This window comes from Calliphora vicina, chromosome 5, assembly GCF_958450345.1.
Source record: "Calliphora vicina chromosome 5, idCalVici1.1, whole genome shotgun sequence".
Lineage (NCBI taxonomy): Eukaryota > Metazoa > Arthropoda > Insecta > Diptera > Calliphoridae > Calliphora > Calliphora vicina.
This window is the reverse complement of record NC_088784.1, coordinates 49,153,573-49,180,382: the sequence shown is the minus strand read 5'-3', so window position 1 is coordinate 49,180,382 and position 26,810 is coordinate 49,153,573. Positions and strand designations below refer to the sequence as shown.

General features: G+C 29.8%; 1 protein-coding gene across 1 annotated transcript in view; it reads left to right on the top strand.

Annotated features, from left to right (window-relative positions):
• Positions 1-26,810, top strand: part of sbb (scribbler) — a 401,061-nt gene that overhangs the window by 29,974 nt on the left and 344,277 nt on the right. The window contains exon 2 of the mRNA XM_065512292.1: positions 6,694-6,874. Within this exon, the coding sequence (XP_065368364.1) occupies positions 6,694-6,874 (181 nt within the window). The remainder of the gene's footprint in view (positions 1-6,693; positions 6,875-26,810) is intronic.

Sequence of the window (26,810 nt, the reverse complement as noted above, 5' to 3'; positions counted from 1 at the left end):
TCACATTTCTTTGGCATATTATTTGATTGAAATTCTTTAGCTATAACACATTAGCCGACCACGTGGTTTATTGAAATTATTATAAAATTAAACATATACACTAAATATGCTATATTGTTACATATGTTCATCAATAGAATCTTAATTCGATTGGAACAGTTTTCAGCTGGTGTTTTGCTACAAGTGTTATGTTTACATCCATGAAAGTAAAAAAGTCTTTTAATTTCAAGCTTCAGAGAAATTTTGGAAAAAGAGAAAACACCCATAAACAAGCTATTGAAAAAATTGGCGGGTAATGTGGTGGTACACCATGTTCTTTTAATATTGTATACCAAACCGCATAACCGATACATAGTATTTTAATTTATAAATGAGTTGCGTTTTATTTAAATCATCTTTAATGGATGCGGTTAAAGTTGGCGGCTCACCAAGCTTACCAGAAGCTCCTCAATACATTCTTCGCTTCGTAAGAGACATTGAATGACTGATGCGAAAAAAATTTTCATTTGTTGTTTCTAATAGCTAAGATAGCGTTCTTCAAATCTTCCGCTGCCCATTTTCATACTTCACATTTCTTTGGCATATTATTTGATTGAAATTCTTTAACTATACCACATTAGCCGACCACGTGGTTTAATGAAATTATTATAAAATTAAACATATACACTAAATATACTATATTGTTACATATGTTCTTCAATAGCAAAATATTGCCATTTGACTTTAAAATTAAATTAATAAAGTTTAAAACACGTGATTGTAGAAAAAAATTAATTTTTAACAGATCACAAAAAAAGTCTACCATAAGATAATGCTGATTTTTTTTTACAACTGACTATTTCCATGACCTGCAAAAATGAAGTACACTCACCCAATGTGAATTTTCTGAGATCATAAAATTCTTAAGCTTGGTACCGCTACTCCTATGCTCTTAGTTTTAGAGACAAGCAGCTATAACACATTACCCGAACTTACTCTATATTATAATTTATCTTATAATGTTGAAGTTTTTAGGTTTAATTTAATTGAATGAACCGTTTTTTGAGAAATCGTAAAATTTTTAGATAACTGCTGTTCATAAAGTGTGTTCATTAATGGATAAATGGTTTCATATAGGCTTAATGCTTTTACTGTATCCTTAATGGTGTTTAAAACCTCCACTAATATTTGCAACAAGCCATTCATCAAGCAGAGGTGTCATATTTAAATATATTAAAGTATTTTTAATTAATTTTAAATTTCCCGTTTTTCCCGGGAAACAAATTTAAATTTCCCGGGAATTCCCGACAATCATTTTACGGGAAATCCCGGGATTTCCCGGGCGGAAATAAAAAATATAAAATGTTAAGAAAATATATAAAAATTTTTTTTAACAGGGTGTAAAAAAACTTGTCAAAAGGTCAATGGGAAATCCGCAATTCCTAAAAATTGGAGCGAAAATCCCAAAAATGGTATTTTTTACAATTTTGCCTATAGGCCATGTGGCCCAGTTGAAATTTTGATAAAAAATAGGTCAAATTCCGAAAGGCGTAAAGGTACGCTTTTTGACGCTTTTTTATTTTTCTTTATTTGCCAAAAATACAATACAAATTATATTTTCTGGTCACACTACGCACATTTATTTGCCCATTTTTGTTTGATAAAACAGACATTAAATATTGTCAAATACACATATGGGAAAACATGTTTGACTTGCGGTCACACATTCACAAATATTTGCCTCATAAAAATATTTGATCAAACTATCAGAAAATATAAAATTATTTTTATAAAAATACAAACGAATATGGGGAAATGACAAAAAAATTGGAAATAAATCTGTAACTTCTAAACTAATAGTCCGATGTTAATAAAATTTTCTACGAATATATAAGTGATGTAGCTGAGTTTAATTTGTGAATATGGACTTTAAACTCGATGGTGGGACGAAGCTCCAAGGCCCCAAAGTAGGGTATCTCCGGTATATGAAAAATTAAAAATGATGCAAAATTTTTGTTCTCCAACCGATTTGAAAAATTTTTACATGTGTAGGAAACTACAGAAAACATTGTTTGCATTATAGTTTACCTCTTATAGTTAACGATATATTCACATTTGAAAATTCAAATTTCAAGATTTTACCTACCTTAACCCCAGTAACACGAAGGCTGATTATGTGTTAAAGCTACATTTCCGCATACACCGTAATCGGCACCAAAAACGAAATTCCATACATTTGCACCGAAAAAAAGTTCGTTTCAGAACATTTTGTTGACGCTACCGAGATCCGGGCTATAAATTGTGGTGTTTTGATGCGTAGGTATAATCTTCTATTCAATAGAATTATACGATTTGTTTATAATCTTAGAATTAGATCACATGTTTCTGATTATGTAATTAACTTTTTGGGGTGTAAATTTAGTAGATTTATAGAGATTAGACTACTTTTGCAGTTTTATAAGATTATTGTTGCGGATACCCCTGAGTACTTGGTAAGATTTTTTGAATTTTCGAAATCTTTAAGGAATCCACAAATAATTTATCCTCGAATTAACAGTTCAATTTATGAGAGATCATATCAAGTTCGAACTACACGGATTTGGAACATTCTACCCAAATCCTTAAGAAGATTTAATTTATCAGATAATAACTTTAAAAACAAGCTTGTAGAATATTTGTATCTTAATGATCATGAAATTGAAGATAACTAATATTATAAATATTCCTATTTTGAACGTAATTTATATCATATCTTATTTAATTTATTATTATTATTTTTTTTTTTAATTTTCATGTTTAATTTATTATCTAGTTTAGTGTTTAATATCTAAATTATTTTAAGCGATTGCAAATTTATGTAGTAGCATTTGTTAGTGAGTAGTTTGTAAGCCATATTTGGCCCAATGGGCTTGGTTAATAAATTGTATTAAATAAATAAAAAAAAAAAAAAAAAAATTGCCTTTGCAAAATATTTAAGAACATATTGGGGCTTATAAAAGAAGTTTTAATTTTTGAAATAGGTCTAATTCGGAAGGCTCTTGACCACGCACTTAAACAAATATTGAAATTATTTTTCTTCTATAGTACTTCCCAAAATCTTACCGTTGAGAAAAATATAAACGCATTCCATATTTTGTTTTTATTTTCTGTATACCTAAAGATTAATGTAGGTACTTTTTTTGAAAAAAAAAAATCGCGAAAAAACTACTTTTTAATTTTTTTTTAATATAATTTTTTTTGCACATAACTTTTGACTTGGTATCGATTTTGAAATAGTTCTTTCCTTATAATATTAATAAATTTATTGTTAATTAAAGGATATATATTTGAAAAAATCGGCAGAGATTTGGATCCGTAATTTGCAAAAATACAGACCAAGGTAGGTAAAAACATAAAATTTTAATTTTCAATGGTGAATATCTCGTAAACTATAAAAGATAAAATAATGTTATAGTAATATTTTATATAATATATTTGAAAAAATGGGGAGAGATTTGGATCCGTAATTTGCAAAAATACAGACCAAGGTAGGTAAAAAACATAAAATTTTAATTTTCAATGGTGAATATCTCGTAAACTATAAAAGAAAATAATGTTCTAGTAATATTTTTTGTAGCTCTCTTCTAGTAGATTCCAAATATATACAAATATTTCAAATCGGATAGAGAACAAAAAATTTACATATACCCTAGACACCAAAATTTGGGTTCTTTAGACTCCGCCCCACCATCAAGGTTACCAACTCTTCAGCTCACAAAATGGCTAGATTTTGAATTAAAAATGGCTAGAAATGGCTAAAACCCAAAAATAACAATACAAATTCATAAATATTACATTTCTTGATCCCATTACCACGAATTCTAGTTATGTATTAACTAATAGTTATACTGACAGTTTTCAAAAATAACACTAGTTTACAAGGTTTTTGCTCATGAATTGAAACATATGGGGATTTGTGTATTTAGGTCTTCTAAATTCGGAAAAAATATTTAAAAAAATCCTGGACGTCAAACTTTTGAGATATTTATTAAAAACGAAAAATATAAAAATGTACATTAAATTAGGAAACAAAAATTAAAAGTAAAGTGTTTTAGTCCTCTTTTTATAATTATTTTCATTTGTCTCCCTCACGATACTCCAACAGTAGTCTCCTAGCATATTCTGATCCCAAAAACCTTGATAATTCCTCTCGAAAAACTTCAAATCTTCATGGAAACGCTCTCTATGTCGTCACTCATGTGTCCGAGGTTTTCCGGGAAAAAATCCACATGAGAATGTAAAAAGTGAATTTTGGGGGATATATTTACACCCATCAGTTCAAAATTAAGTAATAAATTCGCAACAATATCTCTGTAATTTTGACTTTTCTTATTCCCCAAAAATTCTTGAACAACAAGTTTAAAAGAATTCCATGCTGCATTTTCAACATCGGTTAATAGACACTCAAATTTGGTATCAACCAAAATTTTTCTTATTTGAGGACCCACAAATATCCCTTCTTTTATTTTGGCCTCAGAAAGACTCGGGAACACGCTGCATAAATATTGAAATGGTGGTTTTGTCTTATCTAAAGCTTTTACGTAATTTTTTAATGTAAATAAGCATTTTGCAGTGTTTGTGTTATAGGAAAACCTCGATTTGACTGAATAATTTTTCAGCAAATAAAACAAAAATTGTCTGGGTTTATTTTACACTTTCTAGAAAACATTTTAAAATAGTTTTTACTTTAGAGTTTTGTATTTAATAGCGATTTATTAACTTTTATCTACAGAAAAGATGTACTTTTAAACAGTATTTATTTTATTCCCGTAAATTTTTTTCGGAATTTGTCAAAAGAATACAACTCTGAAAGTATCTAGTAGCTTCGCCAGAGTGTTGAGTACCCAAAAACAATGTAAATACTTAATTACTACAATTCGGCATGTGAAAAATAAAAACCCATATATCTCAAAATTTTGACGTACAGGTGGGAAACTAAAAATGGTCAATTAACTAGCGTCCCTAGCTCTTCTCAAAAATATAAGTTTCATTCCATGAGCAAACAAAAATGTTTGATTTATAAACTAGTGTAATTTTTACCGACTTCGTGTTAATGGGGTTTAGCAGATTAACACCTACTTTTTCAATCTCCGGTTATCGTTTTTCGTAACGATATAGGTACTTCCAATTAATAGAATTTTTGTATGAGAACTGTCAGTATATCGTCACGATAAAAAATAACCAGAGATTGAGGAAATGGGGATAATTATTGTAATACCAATAATTTCTTTTTCCTTTTTGATAAATTAAACAAATAAAAAATACTGTTTTATTTTTTAAAAAATTCCAAAAATGTTCAAGAAAAGTATAAAATAAAAAAGGCTAAGACAAAATAAAATGGCTAGATCTTCCGGCTAGATTTAATCTAGCCATTTTTGTATGGCTAAATGAAAATAAAATCGCTAGATCTAGCCGGAAAATGGCTAAATTGGCAACCTTGCCCACCATAGTGTTGAAAGTATAAATTCAAAACATAACCCTAGCAACACCTCCTTTATAGTCGTGGGAAATCCTCCTCTATAGTTATTAAAATCGGATTATCGGTTTAGAACTTACAAGTTTATTTACACCTTTTTTTTATTTTTCATTTCCCCCACTGTGACCCAAAATATCGGTTTTAGGTTCTCGCACAACCACAATATGAGATTTTGTAACCATCCTCGGGTGTAGTTTATTGATAATCTCCTCCATTTGCAAAGATTCATCTTTTTGCCATTATTTCCTTTCGAACAATCCCAAACATAGTCAATTTTCTTAAAAGGCTTAATAAAATGTTAGTATATTTAAACAAAAATATAAAATACGAAAGGAAAATTTTCGCGTTAAAAATGGGAAGCTCGGTTTTGATTTTAGACCCATGGTTTCTTCGGCAAACATTTTTAGAATTCATCGTAGATTACGATTTTGATAACCGCTTGTTGCATTTTTTTGGCTCCATACAAATTTACCCACTCTAATGCTCATGGATTATATTAACTCTAACCAATTTAAAATTCTTCACCTGAATGTTAACGGGATTTCATGCTTTTCTAAAATAAAACAACTAGAAGTATTTATTGAAAGAGAAAAAATAAATTTGCTTCGTTAAACGAAACATTCGTAACGCAAAATCATAAACCTTTTCTAAAAAAGTATTGGTTTTATAGAAATGACAGAACAGACGCTAGAGGAGGGGGCGTTGCTCTGCTAATCCATAAAACATAACGTAAATTTATGGAACACTAAGTCAATTGAGAATATTTCTGTAGAAAATATTATCAATAAAGTTAAGCGATATCACCAAGTCTGAATTAGCTGTTGGTCAAAAACTGATGACACAACTTTTTTAGGGCCCACTGATTTTCAGAATCTTTGGGGTTCATAAAAAAAGGTCACCAAAATGGACAAACTGAGTATAGGGTTTTACTAATCTTTGGTAGTAGCGTCGAACGTATACTGCCATGATTCTGTTTTTCTTCAAAAGTCTTCATTTATTGCATAGTGTTATTAAAGCTTTTGTTATAGGAGGATTTATTTTGTTTTAATATTATGTAACAATTTATTATATTGCTCACTTTCCATTACAATATATTGAACATTACATATATATTTTTAGCATTGTATTAATATTACATAAATAAATTTACCTTAATATTAGTATTTTAGTTAATTTTATATATTCTTCATTTGGTTTAGGTGGAGAAATGCCATAGGAGAGAAGAAATAAGACAAAGTAATAATAATTCAAATTTATTAAATGAAAGAAGCGGAAAATGTCATATTTCCAAAACAACAGATTCAAAAGTTCAGACAGTACAGGATTGCTCAAAGATCACAAATATTGAAGCCAGTGGAGAACCAAAACTAAATACAGAAGGTATATAATTTGATTATATTTTTAATACATAATTTTATTGTCATTAAACAAACATAGGGCAACTTTGTATATTGAATAATTAACAGATGATTTTGTTTGTGATCATTAGTTTTGTTCGTATACTTTTCTAGTAAAATAAGAGAAAAATGAAAAATATTCTCAAAAATACAAAAATTCATTAATAGGTAAGTAAAATTACAAGAAAAATTGTGAATAAAAAAAGTAAGAAATTAGATACGATTTAATAAAAGTTTTTAAAAAAATTGTATTAATTATTATATGTACACTAGGCCGGCTCGAATTGTACGGACGATAAAAAAGTAAAAAATCGTATATCAGAAACGCAATCTACGGAAAATTCTAAGAAAGTTTCTTCAAGAAACCATAGGTCTAAAATGAAATCCTATCTTGCGCATTTCGACTTTTATCCAATGATATTTCAGTATATATTATTTTAACAGTTTTTTATTGGATAAAAGTCGAAATGCTCAAGATAGGATTTGATTTTAGACCTATGGTTGCTTGGGAATTTAGAATCTTAGAATTTTCCGTAGAATGGGTTTCTGCTATACGATTTTTTATGAAAAAATATCGACCCAGCCTAATGTACACTGAAAAACAATTTAAATTTTAGTTTGCAATAAAAATGATAAAAAAAATGAATTTTATGAAAAAATTCCATAAAAATCGTTTATCTTCTTTATATATATAATTCTTCTGTACGTGTGTTAGTAACTGAACTCCTTAACGGCAGGGCCGATTTCGATGAAATTTGTTGTGTGTGTTTAAATGGGTCCCTGGATGGTTTAGATTCACAATTGAACTATATAGGTACAATGGGCATGGCACCTCCCATACAAAGTAAAAATTTATTAATGCATATCAGGAGTAGTATTATAGTGGGTGTCTTCAAACTTTGTGTGAGCTATGGCAGAACAACGTTTGCCGGGACAGCTAGTATTTTATAATTTTTCTAAGGATCTACCTTTAACCCTTTAAACCCTTTCAGCTCGAATACCGTAAAGACAAGTACCATTACCGCTACTGTACAAAAATATTTACAAGGAATAATTTTTAATATAATACGAATTCCGGTACATCGCACAGTGGTTCAGAATTGTTTTTCATTGGCTAAAACTCATACATTTGGACATTTTTGAGAAGTAACATCTTTGTATTGTTCACAAATAAAGAGCATCAAGTTTTATTTTGCACTAGATTTAGCATTCAAAAATGAAAAACAAAAAATGTTTAGTACCAATCTTAATGTACATAAATAAATGAACGAGTTTTGTTTATTTTAGCTGCATACATGAAGAAAATAAGAATTCGTGTAATTTTGTTTTGCATTGTTTTTTAACAACTTTATAATCTATTGTTGATTCCTTTTTTATGAAACTTTGCTGGAAGTATTTTACTAGATTCTAACGAGTAAAGCATTAAGTTGCCCTATGTTTGTTTAACCTTAAGTGTTAACCTATAGTGTTTGCCACCAAATTGTGCTTGTTATTTTAGCATTATAAAACACTCTTCATTTTGTCTTCGACATAAGCACTACGTGCATCTTAAATTTAAATACGCAACATATTCCTTCTACTAGGTAATATTTATTTGCAATAAAAAGAGATCTTCGTCTCTAATTAAAGCTTGAAATTGTTTTGTTTTATTTGTATAACAATTTTTGAAAACTTGGATTGACGCCAAACAGTAGTTTTGAAACTATACATATAATAAAATACATATCGTCACTACGTCGTGACGATATGTATTTTATTTCATTTGTAAAGTATATTATAGATAAATAAACCCAAATATCTCTTCAACTAAAAGATATAACCTACATATGTAAGCGTATTTTTTGTAGATCTTCTCAAGGAATATTTACAATTTCAACTCATTTGGATCATAAATGGATTTTACATAAATGGACATTACTCCTAAGAAACTGAACTGAAACTGAATTACTCCTAAGAAACTTCAAGAAATTTTCAAGTTTTCCAAAACTGTTATAAAAATAAAACAAACAAATTTCAAGCTTTAATTAGAGACGAAGATCTCTTTTTATTGTAAATAAATATTACCTAGTAGAAGGAATATGTTGCGTATTTAAATTGTATTTTATTTTATGCAAAACAACGTATCATCAAAAAATTCGAAATTGATTTTATTATTGATTACGATTCACTACATCATATTACATACTAGTCAAGTTTCTCCAACCCTGCCTGTTCTTATTTATTTGCAAATAAAATATCTAAATTTGTACTGCATACTTTAGGGGCTTTTTTATTACAGTTGACTGGACTCAAAAAAGTCGGTTTTAGCCGTAATTTTTTAATTTTTTTTCTTTACAAAACAATTTCCTGAAAATTTCGAATTGAATAAAAAAAATTAGCCAAATCGCTCCAGCCGTTCTCACGTGATGACATTACATACATGGACCATTTCATTTTTATATACAGTGGCGGACAATACAATAGAATCACTACATATGAATTCGATTAAAGCGGTAAAACTACAAAATTTGATTTCAAAATTTAAAATTTGTTCATTATATATTAATGCTCATAACGTAAACAATAAATAGAAAAAATAAAATAAAAAAATAACACATTCTTATGTTAAAAACGATGTCAAATCTAAAAGACTAAATAAAATATGCGACATTCAAATAGAATCAATCAGTCTTAAAATTATTAAAAAATAAAAAATCATCATAAGAATTCGTTGTTTTCTTAATATTTTGTTGCTTATCAATTATTTCTAATAACAGCATCAAATCTTTTGGGGATTGAATTTAACAAACTTTCGCATGTAGATCGGGAAATTGCATACCATATTTCCTGAATTTTCTGCCAAAGTTCTTCCTTGTTTTTAAATTTTTCAGGTCCGAGTTTGTCTTTTACAATTTTCCATAGGATTTAAGTCTGGTTATTGAGACGGCCATTCCATAACATGAATTTTGTTATATAAAAACCATTTTTTGGCAAGACCTGATGTGTGCTTTGGGTCATTATCTTGCTGGAAGAGCCATTTTAAGGGCATATTCCATTCTGCATGTGGCTTTATAAAGGTAGGATTACACGATTGCCGCAATGCGTCAATTATTGGTGTACTTTATGCGCCAATCGTGTAATTTCACAATTTATTGGTTCATACGGCAACCATCGACAATATTTTTCTTATTTGCCCCAATCAAATGCAACCCTGGTACGGCAACCGTGTAACCACTCGATAAACAATAATGAGGCAATAATATGTTTTAATTGCGCCAATATTTATTGGTTTCATGAGCGGCAATCAAAGTGGACAATAAGCGCCAATATTTATTTTTTCTTAAGTCGTGGAATAGTATATCTGTAAGTAAAATTAATTTTAACTGTAGTAAATATATTAATTATTATATACTTACACCCATATGCATAAACAGTTTATAAATTTATCAAAGGTTTATAAAACAAAATTTCCATACAAAATCTGTTTCATAAACCTTTGATAAATTTATAAACTGTTTATGCATATGGGGGTTATAGTGTAAATATGGAGTTTGATGACTGCATAATAGAATTAAATGATTCACTGGACACGGAATTTGTTTACTCCCCCAACCAGCAATCACAAACTCCCCAGCAGTTCGAGGAGACAGTACCGAACTAGTGATTTTACCCATCCTTTAGGGTGGGAGCTTGTTACTTCGATAGCCACGTGACTAGCCATTTTAACACGGGCATATCCTAGGCAGGGGGTCAATTGTCTCTTTTTGATTATAATGGGACTGTCTATAGCTGGTCCAAATTAGGCAACGCATTAGATTCACATACTGTTTACATAGCGTCAGTTACCTTACTAGCTTTGTAACTGGTTTCTTGATCAGCTACTTGACTAGTTATTTTAACACGTACATGTCCTTAGCAGGGGTTCAATTGACTCTTTTGATACAATGTAAATATCTGATAGCTGATCGAAAGTAGTCAACGCTTCTGATGGGTAAAATAAAGTGCAGTACAAAAAAAAAGTATGAAGTGACTTCTCAATAGGTTACTAAGAGACACTAAAGTGACTATTGACTTCATGCTATGTTACATGGGACACCAGATACTTAAGCAAAAATAAAAATAAACTGTATGAGAATTATATCAACACAATTTGTATAAAACCAGTTTGTACGAATTACTCACAAAACGTTTAAAGTGACTACACTCCAGATTACTTAGAAACACTTAAGTGTCAATTGTCTTCACGCTAGATTACTTGGGATGTATGAAGTAACCAATTGTCTTCTCTCTGCACAAAGTGCTCACACGTGTCAAATGGCCAAAATATATAAATTGGAGTTAGCCAAGTGATAAGACATTTGTGACAATTACTGTCTTTAAGGGATACATTGACTACTTGCTTAACTGCTGGGTCCTTTGCCCAAAAGGAAAAAAAAACCAAGTGTTAGTTCATCTTGGGCCTACAATACCATAAATGATTTGATAATGGCTGTATAAGAGCACCCATGTGTTTGGGAGTACTCTTGCTCAGACTTATATTCTGTATATATTCAGATTTATATTCTGTATTCTGTGGTATTTATGTTAGCAAAACAAAAAATGCAATTAAACACAACAGCTGTTTCTCAGTGTTGCCGCATTCAGTAACAATCGTGTAACTGGGAGACGGCAATTATTGCCCCTTAATCGTTGTACGCAATCGTTTGAGGCAACCGTGTAACTGCAGAGAATTTGATTGCGACAATCGTTTTATTGTCCTCCAAATTAGCACAATAAAAATTGGTACAAATTGGTGCATTGCGGCAATCGTGTAACCCTAGCTTAACATTGTACAAAATATTTACATACAAGTGCTTATCCATATTTTCTTTAATTCAATAAATTTGACCAACGCAATACCAAGAAAAGCATCCCCATATAATAATATTTCCCCAACCATGTTTAAACGTTTTTGGTTTTTGCCATTTTTTGGACGTCTAACCCATGTCTTATCATCACTACCAATTAAATTAATGGTCGTTTCGTCCGTCCACAACACATTTTGCCACTTCTTTATATTTTCTGGCCCACACCAATCCTTATGATTGCTCCTAGTTTTAAATGAAATATTGATAGTGATTCTCTTGTAATGTCCGTCACTGTATATAGATAGATGTGTACAAAATTTTAAACTTTTACTATCAAAAATAACCAAGTTATAACCAAAATTAAAACTAAATTAACATCAAGTATGTACGTGATTTCTCTTGAGTAATTAATTAATAAATTGTTTTTACCTTATTTTAGGTAGTATCCTATTTTTTTAAAATAAATTTGTTGCAATTGAATATTTTTTGCAGTCTTTATGAAAATTTAAGATTATTTTAAAAAAGTAGTTGTTAGTAATTAAAATAAAAAAATTTAAAAATTTATATATCAACTGCTTCTATTTAAAATAAAAATATTTTTATTTATACAAAAAAAGGCGCCGCTAACCAGAACATAAGCGCTTGTATTACGATTAACTTAAAATAAGATAAAAATAGAGTACATATTGGTTCGATTAATCGAATAATTTCTTACGAATAATTATTCGAACAATTTTATATAGATTAATCGAATAAAACGATAAATGTACATTTTAATTAAATTTATTAAATTGCTTAATATTTTTTATAATTCCAAATTTAAATAAGTGATAATGACTTACAAAAATGTATTGTTTCTAAAATTCGACAAATAACTAAAGATAAAGGGAGTCTTTCAATCACTGTAGGTGAGTGACCCGATAGCTCCTTCTATAAATATATAAATATTACTACAAGAAGTTACGATTATACAAACAAGTCTTTTAAAATGTGTAAGTTAAGACTTGAACCAACGAAAATAAAAAGTACGATAAAAAAATATTTGTTATTTCGTAAAAAAAAGGCTGAATATTTTTAGAATTGGTTTCGAAACAGATATTTTAGCATCTAAACATGAACATATGCTGGCAAAATATTGCAAACTTACGTTTTTTGCAAGAAAAATATGGAGTTTGTCTTATATATAGATATACAATTAGAGTAACTTCGGGTAATGTGGACTACCGTTTTGTTTTTTTTCTAAATTTTGGTCACAATATATATGAATATTAAAAAAGTTGTGAAGCATTAAATTAGCTAATGTATTCTATAATTGTTTTTGCAGTTGAAAATTTTTTCAGTCAAAGGATAAAAAAATATGTGAAAATATTGTAAGGAACCCAAAAACCAGCATTCATGAACCAGCTAATCATGAATGTTAAAAAAATTAAATTTCAATATATTTTTATTAATACAAACTAAAAAGTCGCGTTCTTGGCTTAGATAGATGGATTAGAAAGTACATAGTTATTGTCGGGTAATGTGGACCAGTAGTACATAATCAAGTAATTTAAGTGGTCCACATTACACGAACTTGGGTTACAGTGTTAAAAAATTATTTTTTATATATCCAAAACTACGTATCCACTTTACCTATATAAAACAACCAAACATTAAATTCTACCAAGTAACTGTACCAAATTTTATTTCTTACTTGGACCGAAAAAAATGTTGAGCACGCGCATTAATTTCAATACAAGAATAAAAAGCCAACATATCAATTACTCATGAAAGCACATGTGCAATTGTCTTTTCAAGCAAATTGTACCTTCAATAGTTTCTGAAAAAAGACACTGGTCCACATTAGACGCATAGTCCACAATACCCGAAGTTACTCTACTGGGTAGTCATTTGGCAAATCGGTTATTATGCATACCATTTTATATCATACTAGTTAATAAACTTCACTTCTCAATAAACCATCAACAGAAACGGATGTTTCATTTATAACAATTTGGCGACGAAGAAGGAATAAGAAAAAAAAAGTGATTTGCTTTTTTTTACAGAACAAATGCAATAAGCTACGAAAGTCTACGAAATTATTAAAATTAAAAAAGAAAAAAATCAAGAGATGGCTAATGAAGATGCTGGAGGTAGTACAACAGTGTCGGCGGAGAGCAAAAGTGTATCGTTCTTCAATTTTGTGGCTTTTGATGTAAGGAGGACAACGTGGTCCAGGTGGGTTATACGTTTTGGAATTATACGAATGTAATAGGACAAAGTACCAACGTCTTCTGCTACATTTTGTTGGTTCAGACACTTACAACATTTTATGTGACAAATTATCTCCAGAAATTCCTGAACAGAAAACGTATATGGAGGTGGTAAAAGTGCTTGAGGACCATTTCGAACCAAAACCCAATGAACTGTTGGAAAATTTTCGATTCAATGGAAACAGCAGTATTGTGAAACATCAGAAAATTGTTGGTGGCACTTTGCAGATTACAATTTTTGGTTCTCCTTTAGATAAAGTTTAAGAAATCATTTTGTATTTTGTCTTCTGAATAAAAACTTACAAAGCTGGTTTTTAGAGGAAAAATGTGGCGATGAATTGCAGGGTAATGGCAGCGAGAACGTGAGTGTCCACAAAAAAAATGTTTCCGTTGTGGTGACCCGAAACATACGAAAGACTAATGTTGGAAGTCAATAACAAGACAATTAATTTTGAAATAGATATGGGCGCTCCGGTCCCAATTATAAATATTGCAGATGCTAAAAAATATTTTCCAAAACTAGAGGTTAAATCCCCGGATATAGAGTTAATTAGTTATTGTGGAATTCCCTTGAAATGTGTGGGATACATATGGGTAAATATTACGAATAAAAGTGATGTGCCTGTTAAATTGTACATAGTGCGCTCGGATCGTAAGCCATTATTAGTCAGAGAGTGGATTACAAAATTACGTTAAATACTGTTTTAGTGGTAGACGAGTAAACTGGTACTCGTCTACCCACTATTGAAGAACTATTTAGTAAAATGGCTGGTGGCGTAAAATTTACGAAGATCGATTTAACGAGGCATACCTACAGTTGGAAATCCAACCTGACGACAGACACTTATTAACCCTCAACAATAGAGTGTCGCTTAGAATTAAATTTTTTGAAATGTTCGATTTAGTTTTGAGGTGCATTTACAAGGGGAAAAATGCATTTTTTTCAATTTTTTTTTTTTTTAATTTTTGCCATTAAATAATTACTTTTGCAATTTAATTTAAAAGAATCGAAATGTGTACGTAATTGTCGTTCTAATCTATATATATAAAAGAGTAACGTAACTGACTGACTGATACATTTATCATCGCATAGCCCAAACGTCTAAAGCTAGAAACTTGAAATTCGGGAAATGGGTTCCTTTTACAACATGCAGATCCACTAAGAAGGGATTTTTGGAAATTCGGTCGTTAAGGGGGACAAATGGGCCAAAAACGGGTAAAACCTGTACCTGTATATATCCAAAACAAATAAACATAGAAATAATATTTTAAATGCGTCCGCCTTTAATCAAAAAAAGAGCCGACAGGTGTGTGATACTTTTTTGAAATTCGAAATTCGAGTGGCCATATGGGGTAAAAATAGTCCCCGTTGTTGTTGTTGTAGCAGCATGAACAATTTACAATAATCAATCTGGATGTTCTGGTGGTTCTGCATGTTGTTCAAGTCCATGAAATTGAGCTACTTCAACAGGATGAGTCCATAAATCCATTGGACTGAGTGAAGTAGGGTTGGCTGAACAGTTAAATATGTGGAGGGTGTCATGAGGACCCTGACCACATGCTGGGCATAAGTTAAGGACGGCACGGTCTATGCGGGACCAAAAGGCATTAAGCCTGTTGCTCCATCCTGACCTAAGTTGTGCCAGAACGACTCTTGTTCCACGCGGCAGAATTTTCTCGGCGTCTGCTATCGGTGGAGGGCCTCCAAGTACGACATTCATACGGTATGCTGCTACCGCGGAATTGATGGCGTCTCTGTGAATGTCGTTCAAAGCTTTCATATACGAGCGGCGATCAAATGGATCCTGCACATACCTCTGTATGTTCTCCCCGTAGAACCCTCTGCTAACATGTATATCTCCTACATAAATAAACATAGAAATACTATATTAAATGCATCTGGCTCAGATCAATATAGACTAGAAATTTTTTTGGTACTTTTTTTAAATTCGAATTCCTAAGGCCTAAAAATTGTATTCTTTTTTGGTACTTTTTTATCAAAATGTATTTTCTCAATAAAAATTCCATGAACTATTACATATTTTCAAATAGTACGTAATACTGATAATTAATAGGTACTTTTTTGAAAATTATTTCTTCACGGGGGGCAAAAAAGGGCCCAAAAAGTAGGTAAAAGAGGACATTTATTTTCTAACATTAACGAACTTATAAAATAAAACAGACAATCCTAAAATCCCTCAAAAACTAACTCACTATTTAAAATTCGATTACATATAATTTTGAACTTTTTTCAAAAGTATTTTTCCCTATTTTATATAGTGTACTTTTATTTATTTTTATTAATAAAAATTGTTGCTCCGCCATTTCGAACCCATGTTGTTCGATTACAAAGCAGGAATCTAAACCCATTGACTACATGACTTCGTTTATTTTCATATTTAAAAAATGATTTTATTTTCAAAATTGTTTGTTCACCAATGGTGAATTATATTAGTTGAATTCTATTGGTGTTGAAAATAGAAACAGTACAGACAGAAACCTTAACCCTAAAGGGAAAAAGTCGGGTAAACAGTTTTTTTAAAATTTCTATTTCCAAACCAATATCACTTTTTAATGTTTTCTTTTAAAATTTAGAAAATTGTAATTTGTAATTTTTGTAAACTTTTTAAATTAATGAATTTATAAATATTTATCCTAAGTGTATTGAGGATCTCTACGATGGATAAAGCTTCTTATCACAGACCGAAAATAACGGGTTCACTTATTTTGCCTTACACAATATTTTACATTGCAGCTAGAAGACAAAATGAAAATTTTTCATTTTTAAAACATTTGCTGCCTAAACAACAACACATTCAAAAAATAGGAACAAATACAAAGCAAAAGAATTTCTAGACATGTGGTGGAGTACCGTTGCAATTAATTGCATTTTGTTGTTTCTTTACTGTTAATGTAGAAAATTAACAAGTCAACAAAAACTTGTGCAATCTGAAATGCAAATGAGTATGATTGGCTGAACGTTTGTAACCCTACACTAAGTAAAAGAGCAAAAACATTTTTCTTTTAAAATTTCAATAATTTCTATTTTTGAGTGATTTTCGGAATTCCTTTTGCTTCTGTTGTACTTATACCTGTGCCTTTTTTGCATTTACATATATCTTACACATAAAATTGTTCTTGCACAATTATTTTCTATGCTGCTTATATTTTTGTTTGTTCTCCTGTTACAAATTTTACAAAAGGAAACATTTGAATGTACAACACTTTATGATAGATTTTATTCATAAAATGAATGATCCTGTTATTTATGGTATTTGGCTGTTGTTGTCACATTTTGTTGTTGCATTATATATACTTTTTTAACCGCTTTACATACAAAATTATTTTTTTTTCTTACTAATTTTTCTGGACTCCTATTACCACCAGCATGAATACATTTGAATTCGTATTAAAAAAGCCAACAATCAATCAAAAAATTCAATAATAATTCCTCCGCTAGCTATCCTTTGTCCAGAATCTTATTTAATTTAATTTTCACAGCATTGCTATCTTTCACAATACATACAATTACATACCTCAAAAAATAAAACTTCTATTTTATTGCACTAAAATTCTTTATTAACACTCATTTCAATACAATTTTTTATTTTGTACACCCAAATCAACTTCATAGTTTTTTTTTCACATTTTTCTACTCAATGACTATATGCGGCAAAACAAAACCATATACATATGTGGCGGATATATTTTAAAAATAAACATTTTCGCTTCAAACATTTTTAACTTTGCACAATTTCGTATTTTACATTTTTCAACTTCGTATGGTTTGGCAGTCTACTTTTAGCATCTTCCATATTTTCATTGTTTGAATTTTTCACTGCGCATATAGTTTGCAGTTTATGGTTTTCACGCTGCAATTTGTTTGCATGTATGATGTTTTTGTAGTAAATTTTTTGTATATTATGTACAAGCAATTTCATTTGTTTTTGCTAACTAAAAATATACATATATTTAGGCAGCAAAAGTTTTAAAAATGAAAACTTTTCATTTTGTCTTCTAGCTGCAACATAAAATATTTTGTAAGGCAAAATATTTTTGGAAAAACTGCGACAAATATTTCTACCATGAAGCTTGTGCATATATGGCATTGGTTTATAGTTTGTATATTTTCAGTATTTGTGAACATTAATATGAAAACGATTCATATTTATTGCGCAGTCGGTAGTCAAATGTAAAAAACGTTTAACTAATTTTAAACCCTGGTAAATTCTCATTCGCAGCCATTTAAAAATAATTTTTTGTGATATATCACTGAGGGAGTGATTTATTCGAGAACATTTTAGGTTTGTGGTTGAGAGAAACAAAAAGAAAAAAAAATAATCTGGATGAGTGATTTATAATTTTTTTTTTTTCGTAAAGGTCAGCTTGTGACTTTTATTTGTGAACATGAAAAATAAATCGCAAAAATGCATTTGATGCAAATCAACGCTTCGCCACACCAATTAGAAGAAAGAATTAGTCTCCCATTGTGAACCTAATTGTAAATGTCTAATTTCATATTTCTGGGTCCATTATTATAGAAAATGCAAAAGAAAGTTACCACTAAAGTCACCTTTTGTGAATTCAAATTCATTCAGAATCATGTGTGCTTAATTTAAAATTTTAGGTTTGTTATTATAAAATATTCAAAAAGTACCATTGCAATAAAGAAATAGTAGCATTGATTATCACTTTTGAATTCGCATTCACTAAACCATAATCCGTCAAATTTGAATTTAAAATTTGTATAGCATTTCCTATATTATCAACTAATTTTGTTTCTATAACACGTAATATTTAATAATTTATCACAAAACCGAAACAGCGGTTATTATAGAAAATTCAAAAAAAGTACCATTAGAATAAAGAAAATGTAAAAAAAAGTCTCCTCTTAGAATTCTCACTCACTTAGGATATACGCTTAATTTCATATTTTTATGTCCATTATTACAGAAAATTCAAAAAGTACCATTAGAATATAGAAAACTTACCAAAAAGCAGCCACTTGTGGATTCCCACTTACTCGGGTCCATATAAGCTTTATTTCATGTTTCAAGTTCATTGGTGAAGAAATTACTAAAAGTACCATTCGAAAAAGAAATTGTACCAAAAAGTCTCCCCCTTGAATTTTCACTCACTTAGGACCATAAATGCTTAATTTCATGTTTCTAAGTCCATTGTTATAGAACATTTAAAAAAGTACCATTAGAATATAGAAAAAATACCAGAAAGTCCACGCCAGGGTTTCGAAGAACTACTAAAAGCAGTCGCATTTTACTGAATAGTTAACTTTTTACAGTCTCATGCTTAAAAAAAAGTAACTAGTTTCAGTTTTTGATCACATGGTTACTGAAAACAGTTGACTGTGCACACACATTACAACAGCAAGCAGCAATCGATTTTGTTTTTTTCCAGCAGCCAAACGAATCAGCAGTCGCCATGTTTCAGTTTTCAACTCTACCGAACTGATTAAACGACTTCAGCAGCAAAAACATTTCTGTGTGTGCTGCTTACGCATTGTCAGTTTCGAGTTTTGTTTTTCGTACTACGCAGCGTAACAAAAACTGCTAGCTCGACTGAATAGTACGACTGGCTAGTTTGGCTGGTTGTTTAAAATGTGTGTACAACAACACACACTTTATGAAGTTGAATCGTATGATTTTTTGGTTTTTGTGTTTACATATCACAGAGGAAATTTAAATGTTATTATTGTTAATAGAAATAAATAGGAAATTCTTTTATTTATTATATCTTAACTAAAAATACTTCCAATTAAAAAATAAATTTAATAAAATTATTAATTAATAAATTTAGTATAAAAAAATGACTGATATTTTTTTATAATATTTTATATTGAATAATGATTATTTGCTTTATGATTTTTGGAATATATTTATTAATAAAATAAGTAAGAAAGTATGGTTGGGCTTGACCGAAAATAATACCCTACACTAAGTTAAAGAGCAAAAACATTTTTCTTTTAAAATTTCAATAATTTATATTTTTGGGTGATTTTCGGAAGTGGACCTTATATTGGGGCTATGACCAATTTTGGACCGATCATCATGAGTATAAACTATATGAAAGTTTACCATGTTGAATTTTGTGAGTATACCAACATTTTTAAGCGATTTATGCACATTAAAGTGATTTTCGGAAACGGATCTATATGGGAGCTATGACTAATTATGGACCGATCGTAACAAAATTTGGTGACATGAATTTTGTATATATAAAAATTATTTGGAGCGCAACTTGTGGAGATACATTTATAAATTAAACATTTATGACCGATAAAGTCCAATTTCGGAAGGACATTTGTATGGGGGCTAGGTGAAATAATGGACCGATTTCAGCCAGTTTCAATAGGCTTGGTCCTTGAGCCGAAAAAATAATATGTACCAAATTTGATCCAAATATCTTCAAATTTAATCGACTCAGAAAGTGATTCTAAGTCGATCGGTATACTTTAAGTTGGGTGTTAGACTAATATTTTTTGGCGTTACAAACATCTGCACAAACGCATTATACCCTCCCCATTATGGTGGTGTAGGGTATAATGAAATGCTTTATTTTCATTGTAAACTTAAATATCATTTACATATTTGGTACATAGATACCAGTATGGTGGAATAGCCCATCTCCACTAATTGCGCTCCAAATAAGTTTTATATATACAAAATTTATGTCACCAAATTTTGTTACGATCGGTAAATAATTAGTCATAGCTCCCATATAGATCCGTTTCCGAAAATCACTTTAACGTGCATAAATCGCTTAAAATTCAACATAGTAAACTTTCATATAGACACAAATCACACGACCTAATTTCATGGTGATCGGACCATAATGGGTTATAGCCCCCATATAAGGCCCACTTCCGAAAATCACCCAAAAATATAAATTATTGAAATTTTAAAAGAAAAATGTTTTTGCTCTTTTACTTAGTGTAGGGTATTATATGGTCGGGCTTGATCGACCATACTTTCTTACTTGTTTTATTAGTAAATATATTCCAAAAATCATAAAGCAAATGATAATTATTCAATATAAAATATTATAAAAAAAAATCAATAATTTTTTATTCTAAATTTATTAATTAATAATTTTATTAAATTTATTTTTTAATAAGAAGTATTTTTAATTAAGGTATAATAAATATAAGAATATCCTATTTATTTCTATTAACAATAATAACATTGGCGCATATTCATAAACGATCACCAAGTGTTGACTTTTTTAAGTACCTATTTAAGTACCTGTTTTTTTTGTCAACAACATTCTATTGAAAAATTTCATTCTACATACCCTTATTTTAATTGATTTACATACAAACTATAACTATAAATTTTGTATGTACTTTTAGAGAACAAAAATAGTCTCTTAATAGCTTTTTAAGCCTTTTAATTAATTACAGTATATATCGATCAAAATATTATCGATATTTTGTTTTCTCTATATGTCAAAGCAGTAACTAAGCTAGTTATGAATTGTGAATAAGATCTACAACTATCTATGAACTATTTTTTAGTTTCTGTTTTACTAGTTCCGACTTTAGTTATGATTTCTGAATATGCGCCATTTAAATTTCCTCTGTGATATGTAAACACAAAAACCAAAAAATCATACGATTCAACTTCATAAAGTGTGTGTTGTTGTACACACATTTTAAACAACCAGCCAAACTAGCCAGTCGTACTATTCAGTCGAGCTAGCAGTTTTTGTTACGCTGCGTAGTACGAAAAAACTCGAAACTGACAATGCGTAAGCAGCACACATAGAAATGTTTTTGCTGCTGAAGTCGTTTAATCAGTTCGGTAGAGTTGAAAACTGAAACATGGCGACTGCTGATTCGTTTGGCTGCTGGAAAAAAACAAAGTCGATTACTGCTTGCTGTTGTAATGTGTGTGCACAGTCAACTGTTTTCAGTAAGCAAATTGTTCAAATTGAAGACTTAAACTTTTTTCAGTTCAGTCGTTACATGAGACTATTTATTTTTGTGCTGAATATTAAACCCTGGTCCACGCTTGTGGTTTCCCACTCTCTCGGTTCCATATAAGATTGTTTTCATGATTCTAGGCTCATTGGTGAAGAAATTACAAAAGGTACCATTCGAATAAATAAAAAGGACCAAAAAGTCTCCCCCTAGAATTCTCACTCAGGACCATATATGCTTAATTTCATATTTCTAGGCCCATTATTATAGAAAATTCAAAAAGTACCATTCGAATTAAGAAAAAGTACCAAAAAGTCTCCCCCTATTAAGGGTTAATTTACATGGACTAAAATATTCTGAATAGCTTTTACTTAAAAATCATAACAGTAAGGAAATTCTGCTCATTCGCCAAAATATGGCCAAAAAATTAATTTTTCTCGAAAATAGCAAAATTTAAATAGAAGGTACGGAAAAACTATAGGAGGTATTGACATAATTTTTTCACATTTTTATTCCCTATTATGTTGACAATAAATCCCCAAGTGATGATCAAAAAATTCAAAATTTTTAAAGATTTGAAATTGGAGTTTTGAAACTGCCGTTAAAAAAAATATTTTTTTTAACGAATACGTTAACGGTATCCTACGAAGACAAAAACTCATATACAAGTAAATATGTATATATTTTAAGTAAAAATAAGCTCTTATTTTAATATTTCTCAAAATATGTTAATTTTGTTTCTACGTTTCTTGTTCTAGTGGCCTGAGACACGTTAATGGCCTGGCGATTTTTTAATAACTTTAACATTTTTTAACCAATTTTTGTGTTTTGTGTCTTATTAGAACGACAATTACGTACACATATAGATTCTTTTAAATTAAATTGCAAAAGTAATTATTTAATGGCAAAATTTTTACAAAAACTGAAAAAATTGCATTTTTTCCCCTTGTAAATGCACCACAAAACTAAATCGCAAGTCGGCACGGGTTACAATCATGATAGAAAGACAAAATTTCATATTTAACTATAGTTTTATATATATAAAAAATTAGAGGGTACGCGTTCCGAAATTCCAAAAAAAAATATTTGGATATCATTTTATTAAATATTATTTCATACAAATAATGTTATGTACATATGTATATATTCGTCATAGAACTATTTTTTTAAAAAATGAGTTTTCAAAATAACTGAGGCATTCAATAACCCAGCAAAAAATTAGCTTACAAATAAGCCTAAAAATAGGGGAATTTGACAATTAGACTACTTATTTTTCGGCGGAATAAGTACTTATTTTTGTTCGCGATGTCCCAAAAGTAAGCTATATTTTTTGGCCGGAAATAAGTTGTTTTGTTAGTAGAGTTAACCACTGCTTAGTTATTTTATTGTGCATCAATTTTCAGACAGTAATACAATATTATTTTGTATGTTTCTAAAAATAAACATGCAATAAAAAAATGGGCAAATTGAAAAAAAGTAACTGATTATTTGTTTTGTTTGTTTATTTTGATTTTTTAGACTTTACTACTTCAAATGTAAGTTATTAAAAAAGACATTATATCATCTGATTTCTTATTTTAGTGGCAAAGTTTCCAGCCACCGAGGAAACTCTTTCGATTTCCACAGATGTTGGCTTTATCATCAGTAAAGCATTATAAAGACAATCTAAATTTTTTGTCCGATTGGTATATGCTTCAAATAAAGCTAATTCCCGTTTAAAAACACTTTCAGCATTTGATTTTAAATGTTTAGGGTTTTGTTTTGCAATATTGATTGCATATTCTAATTTGTTTTTAAAATTATGCTCCATTTGTATTTCGTAAACATCATCATTTACATCTGTGTGTAAGATCAACCAGTATCAAATAAAATAAAACTAAAATATTTGTTTTGAATCATAGGTAAAATAATTTTTTGAGAAAATATTTAAAACAACGTTAATTTTAATTTCCCGTTTTTCCAGGGAAAAAATTTTAAATTTCCCGGGAATTCCCGACAATAATTTTACGGGAAATCCCTGACCCCAAACCCTAATCCTGGAGCGAAATAAAACACATTGCTAACGACAAACCCAGATGAGGCCCTATGCTCCTAAAAGGAACTACGGGAAAATATATATATATATATATATATATATATATATATATATATATATATATATATGGGGCATTTCATGTCAAGTGAACCAACTTTTGAAATCGATGTCTTCCGATCGGGATGAAATTTGCACCAAGGTTAGGTCTATTGGATAGTAACTCAGACACAATTTTTCAACAACATCGGTCGAGAACTCTCTGAGTTATAGGGGGTAAAATTTTGACAATTTGGTCAAACAGGGGTTTTTTCTTATCCATGTAACTTATTACCTATTGTTCTTAGCAAAATGTGTCCCAAATAGTATAGATAGCTATTTCTTCGATCTTTCGAAAAAAAATATTTAAAAAAAAAATATTTTTTTTTTTTCTTAAAATAAAGTTTAGATATTTTCCTTGAACACCTACTTGGTCGCTTAGTGGGATGCGAGTGGGATATCTATCAAAATAAATATTTTGTAACTCAAAACATAAAATTTTTGACTTTTTTTGCAAAATCAAAAACTTTGTTGACTTTTTTTTTCAAAATGGACCCTTTTTTAATCTTTTTTTTTAGGTCAAACAAAAGCTTAGATATTATCCTTGAAGACCCTTTTGGTCGCTTAGTGGGATGCGAGTGGGATATCTATCAAAATAAATATTTTTTAACTCATAAATATTAGGTTTTTTTTAGCACATATCACGGAATTCATGTGTGTGGACTGAGCAGGCGTTTTGGACAACGTGGGCTTTATGCTTAGGGTCGTTGTCCTGATATAATTCAAAAGTTCTTGCAATTCCCATTTTTGTCTGCAGATTGTTTCAAATTGTCTCTCAAAATGTTCTAATAACCATCCTTGTTCATAATGCCATCGATAAATACCAGTTTCCCAACCTCTATCGGTGATAAGCAGCCCCAAATCATTACACTTCCTCCTCCGTGGTTAACTGTTGGAGTAACATTTTTTTTGTTTAGCTCCTAATTCGGCGTCCGTCACACCATAGTTTTTCCATCAATTCCAAATAAGTTAAATTTGCTCCAGCAATGTCGTGGATATCCAACGCGATACTAATTTGTTATTTGTTTCTGTTGTTTTGTATATTTTATTTTTATATTTTTGCAATGAGCGTAGACCTTTGGCTTTTAATTTTTATAAATATGAAGATTTTTTTGTTGTTTTTGTAAAAACTATGATTAAATTTAGGAAAAATGATTTCTTATATTGAAGAGCATGAAGCAAAATATTTAATTTAATAAAAAAAATTTGTTCTAACACAAAGTTTTGCTGTTTGTTACAAATTAAACATATAAAACACTTCATGAGCGTAGACTTTTGACGCCTAGTGTAAATATTCAGATTTAATGCCCTGAATTTTATGGTAAAAATAAAAAATGTAATATTAATAAAGCATGTATTTCTGTAGTATTTTAGTTTCTTATTATTTTAAATAGATTCACTCAATATTGTTACGTTTTAACCTTTTTAAAACGTTTGTTTATTTCCTTTAAATAAACTGGATACTTTTGATTGCAAATAAAAGCCGTTTAGTAGTTTAAAAATTATAACAACTCTTTATTTATTCAAAATGTACAACAACAACAGAATTAAATAGCCACTTAATGTTTTTTTATACACGTTTATAAATTCTCAGAAATACAGACACAATTTATAATGTACACGAATTTACTTGAAAAACACAACACACTTTAAGGCACTTAGTTGATGTTTATTCGAAAAGCGTCTCTGATAAACTCACTAACGACAGCAACCTCTGCCACTATTTATAACACTGCCATCTGCACTCTAGATTTCTCTTTAACTGTCTAGAGGTTTCTAATACATACGCCATATGTGGTGTACTTTCTACAATGTTCTTTAACTGAATATTCGAATTCGAATATACGGTCGCAGCAAACAGCGTTGCCAACTTAAGATCAATGGCTTTTATTTCAATGTTAATAATGCCCACAGATATGTTACAGTTTGCTATTACAGCACTGTTATTTGAAAGCATTAGGCTACTTTTAAATCAGCCGTTAAAATCGTTATATTTGAATTCAAGTACAATTCCGTAACAATATTAATTAAAACCAATTAGTGAAAAGTGAGTGAGCTCTAAATATAGTATATATTTAAGCAAAAAATAAACATTAATGATGTGATTGTAATAAAAAGTAAAACTCATTTATTTAATTTAAAACGAATGCTAGTTTATTTAAAATTCAAGTTACTAGCTCAAATGTAAAAACGTGACTTAACCAAAAAATCTAAAATAAAATTCAAGAGAGTCCTCCCGCTCAAAAACATCTGTCATCACTCATTTGCTGCATCTCATCTTTTGTTGTCAAAATAGGGTTGCCGAATTCCTTACTTCATATAAACTTATATTAGAATTAGTTGTTGGTCAAAGTGTTGTTCCAACATCCTCTTTCGTTTAAAGTTAAACTCTGGTGCGAAGCTGATTGGAATGTTTCCTCTGTAGTGTACTCTTGTTACTTGTGTTCACTAAAACATTGTACATAACAGATCCCAGCTTTTCTATTATCCGCCCCGGAATCCAAGTAAACTTATTGTTCTTAAAAATTTTCACAAAAACTGAATCACCTGCTTTGAAACTCCTCTTACAAGCACCATGTTTCTTATTATATCTATTTTCCATTTCCAAGTTTCTAAAAGGTTCAACCCTCTCTTCCACTTTTAAAAGATCCATTTGCAGTCTTAGGTTTCTACCAACAAACCATTCAGCTGGTGATTTATTTTCAGGAACATTTGGATTCGGCGTTGAACGATATTGACTAAGAAATATTAGTAAATTGAGTTTATCATTTTTA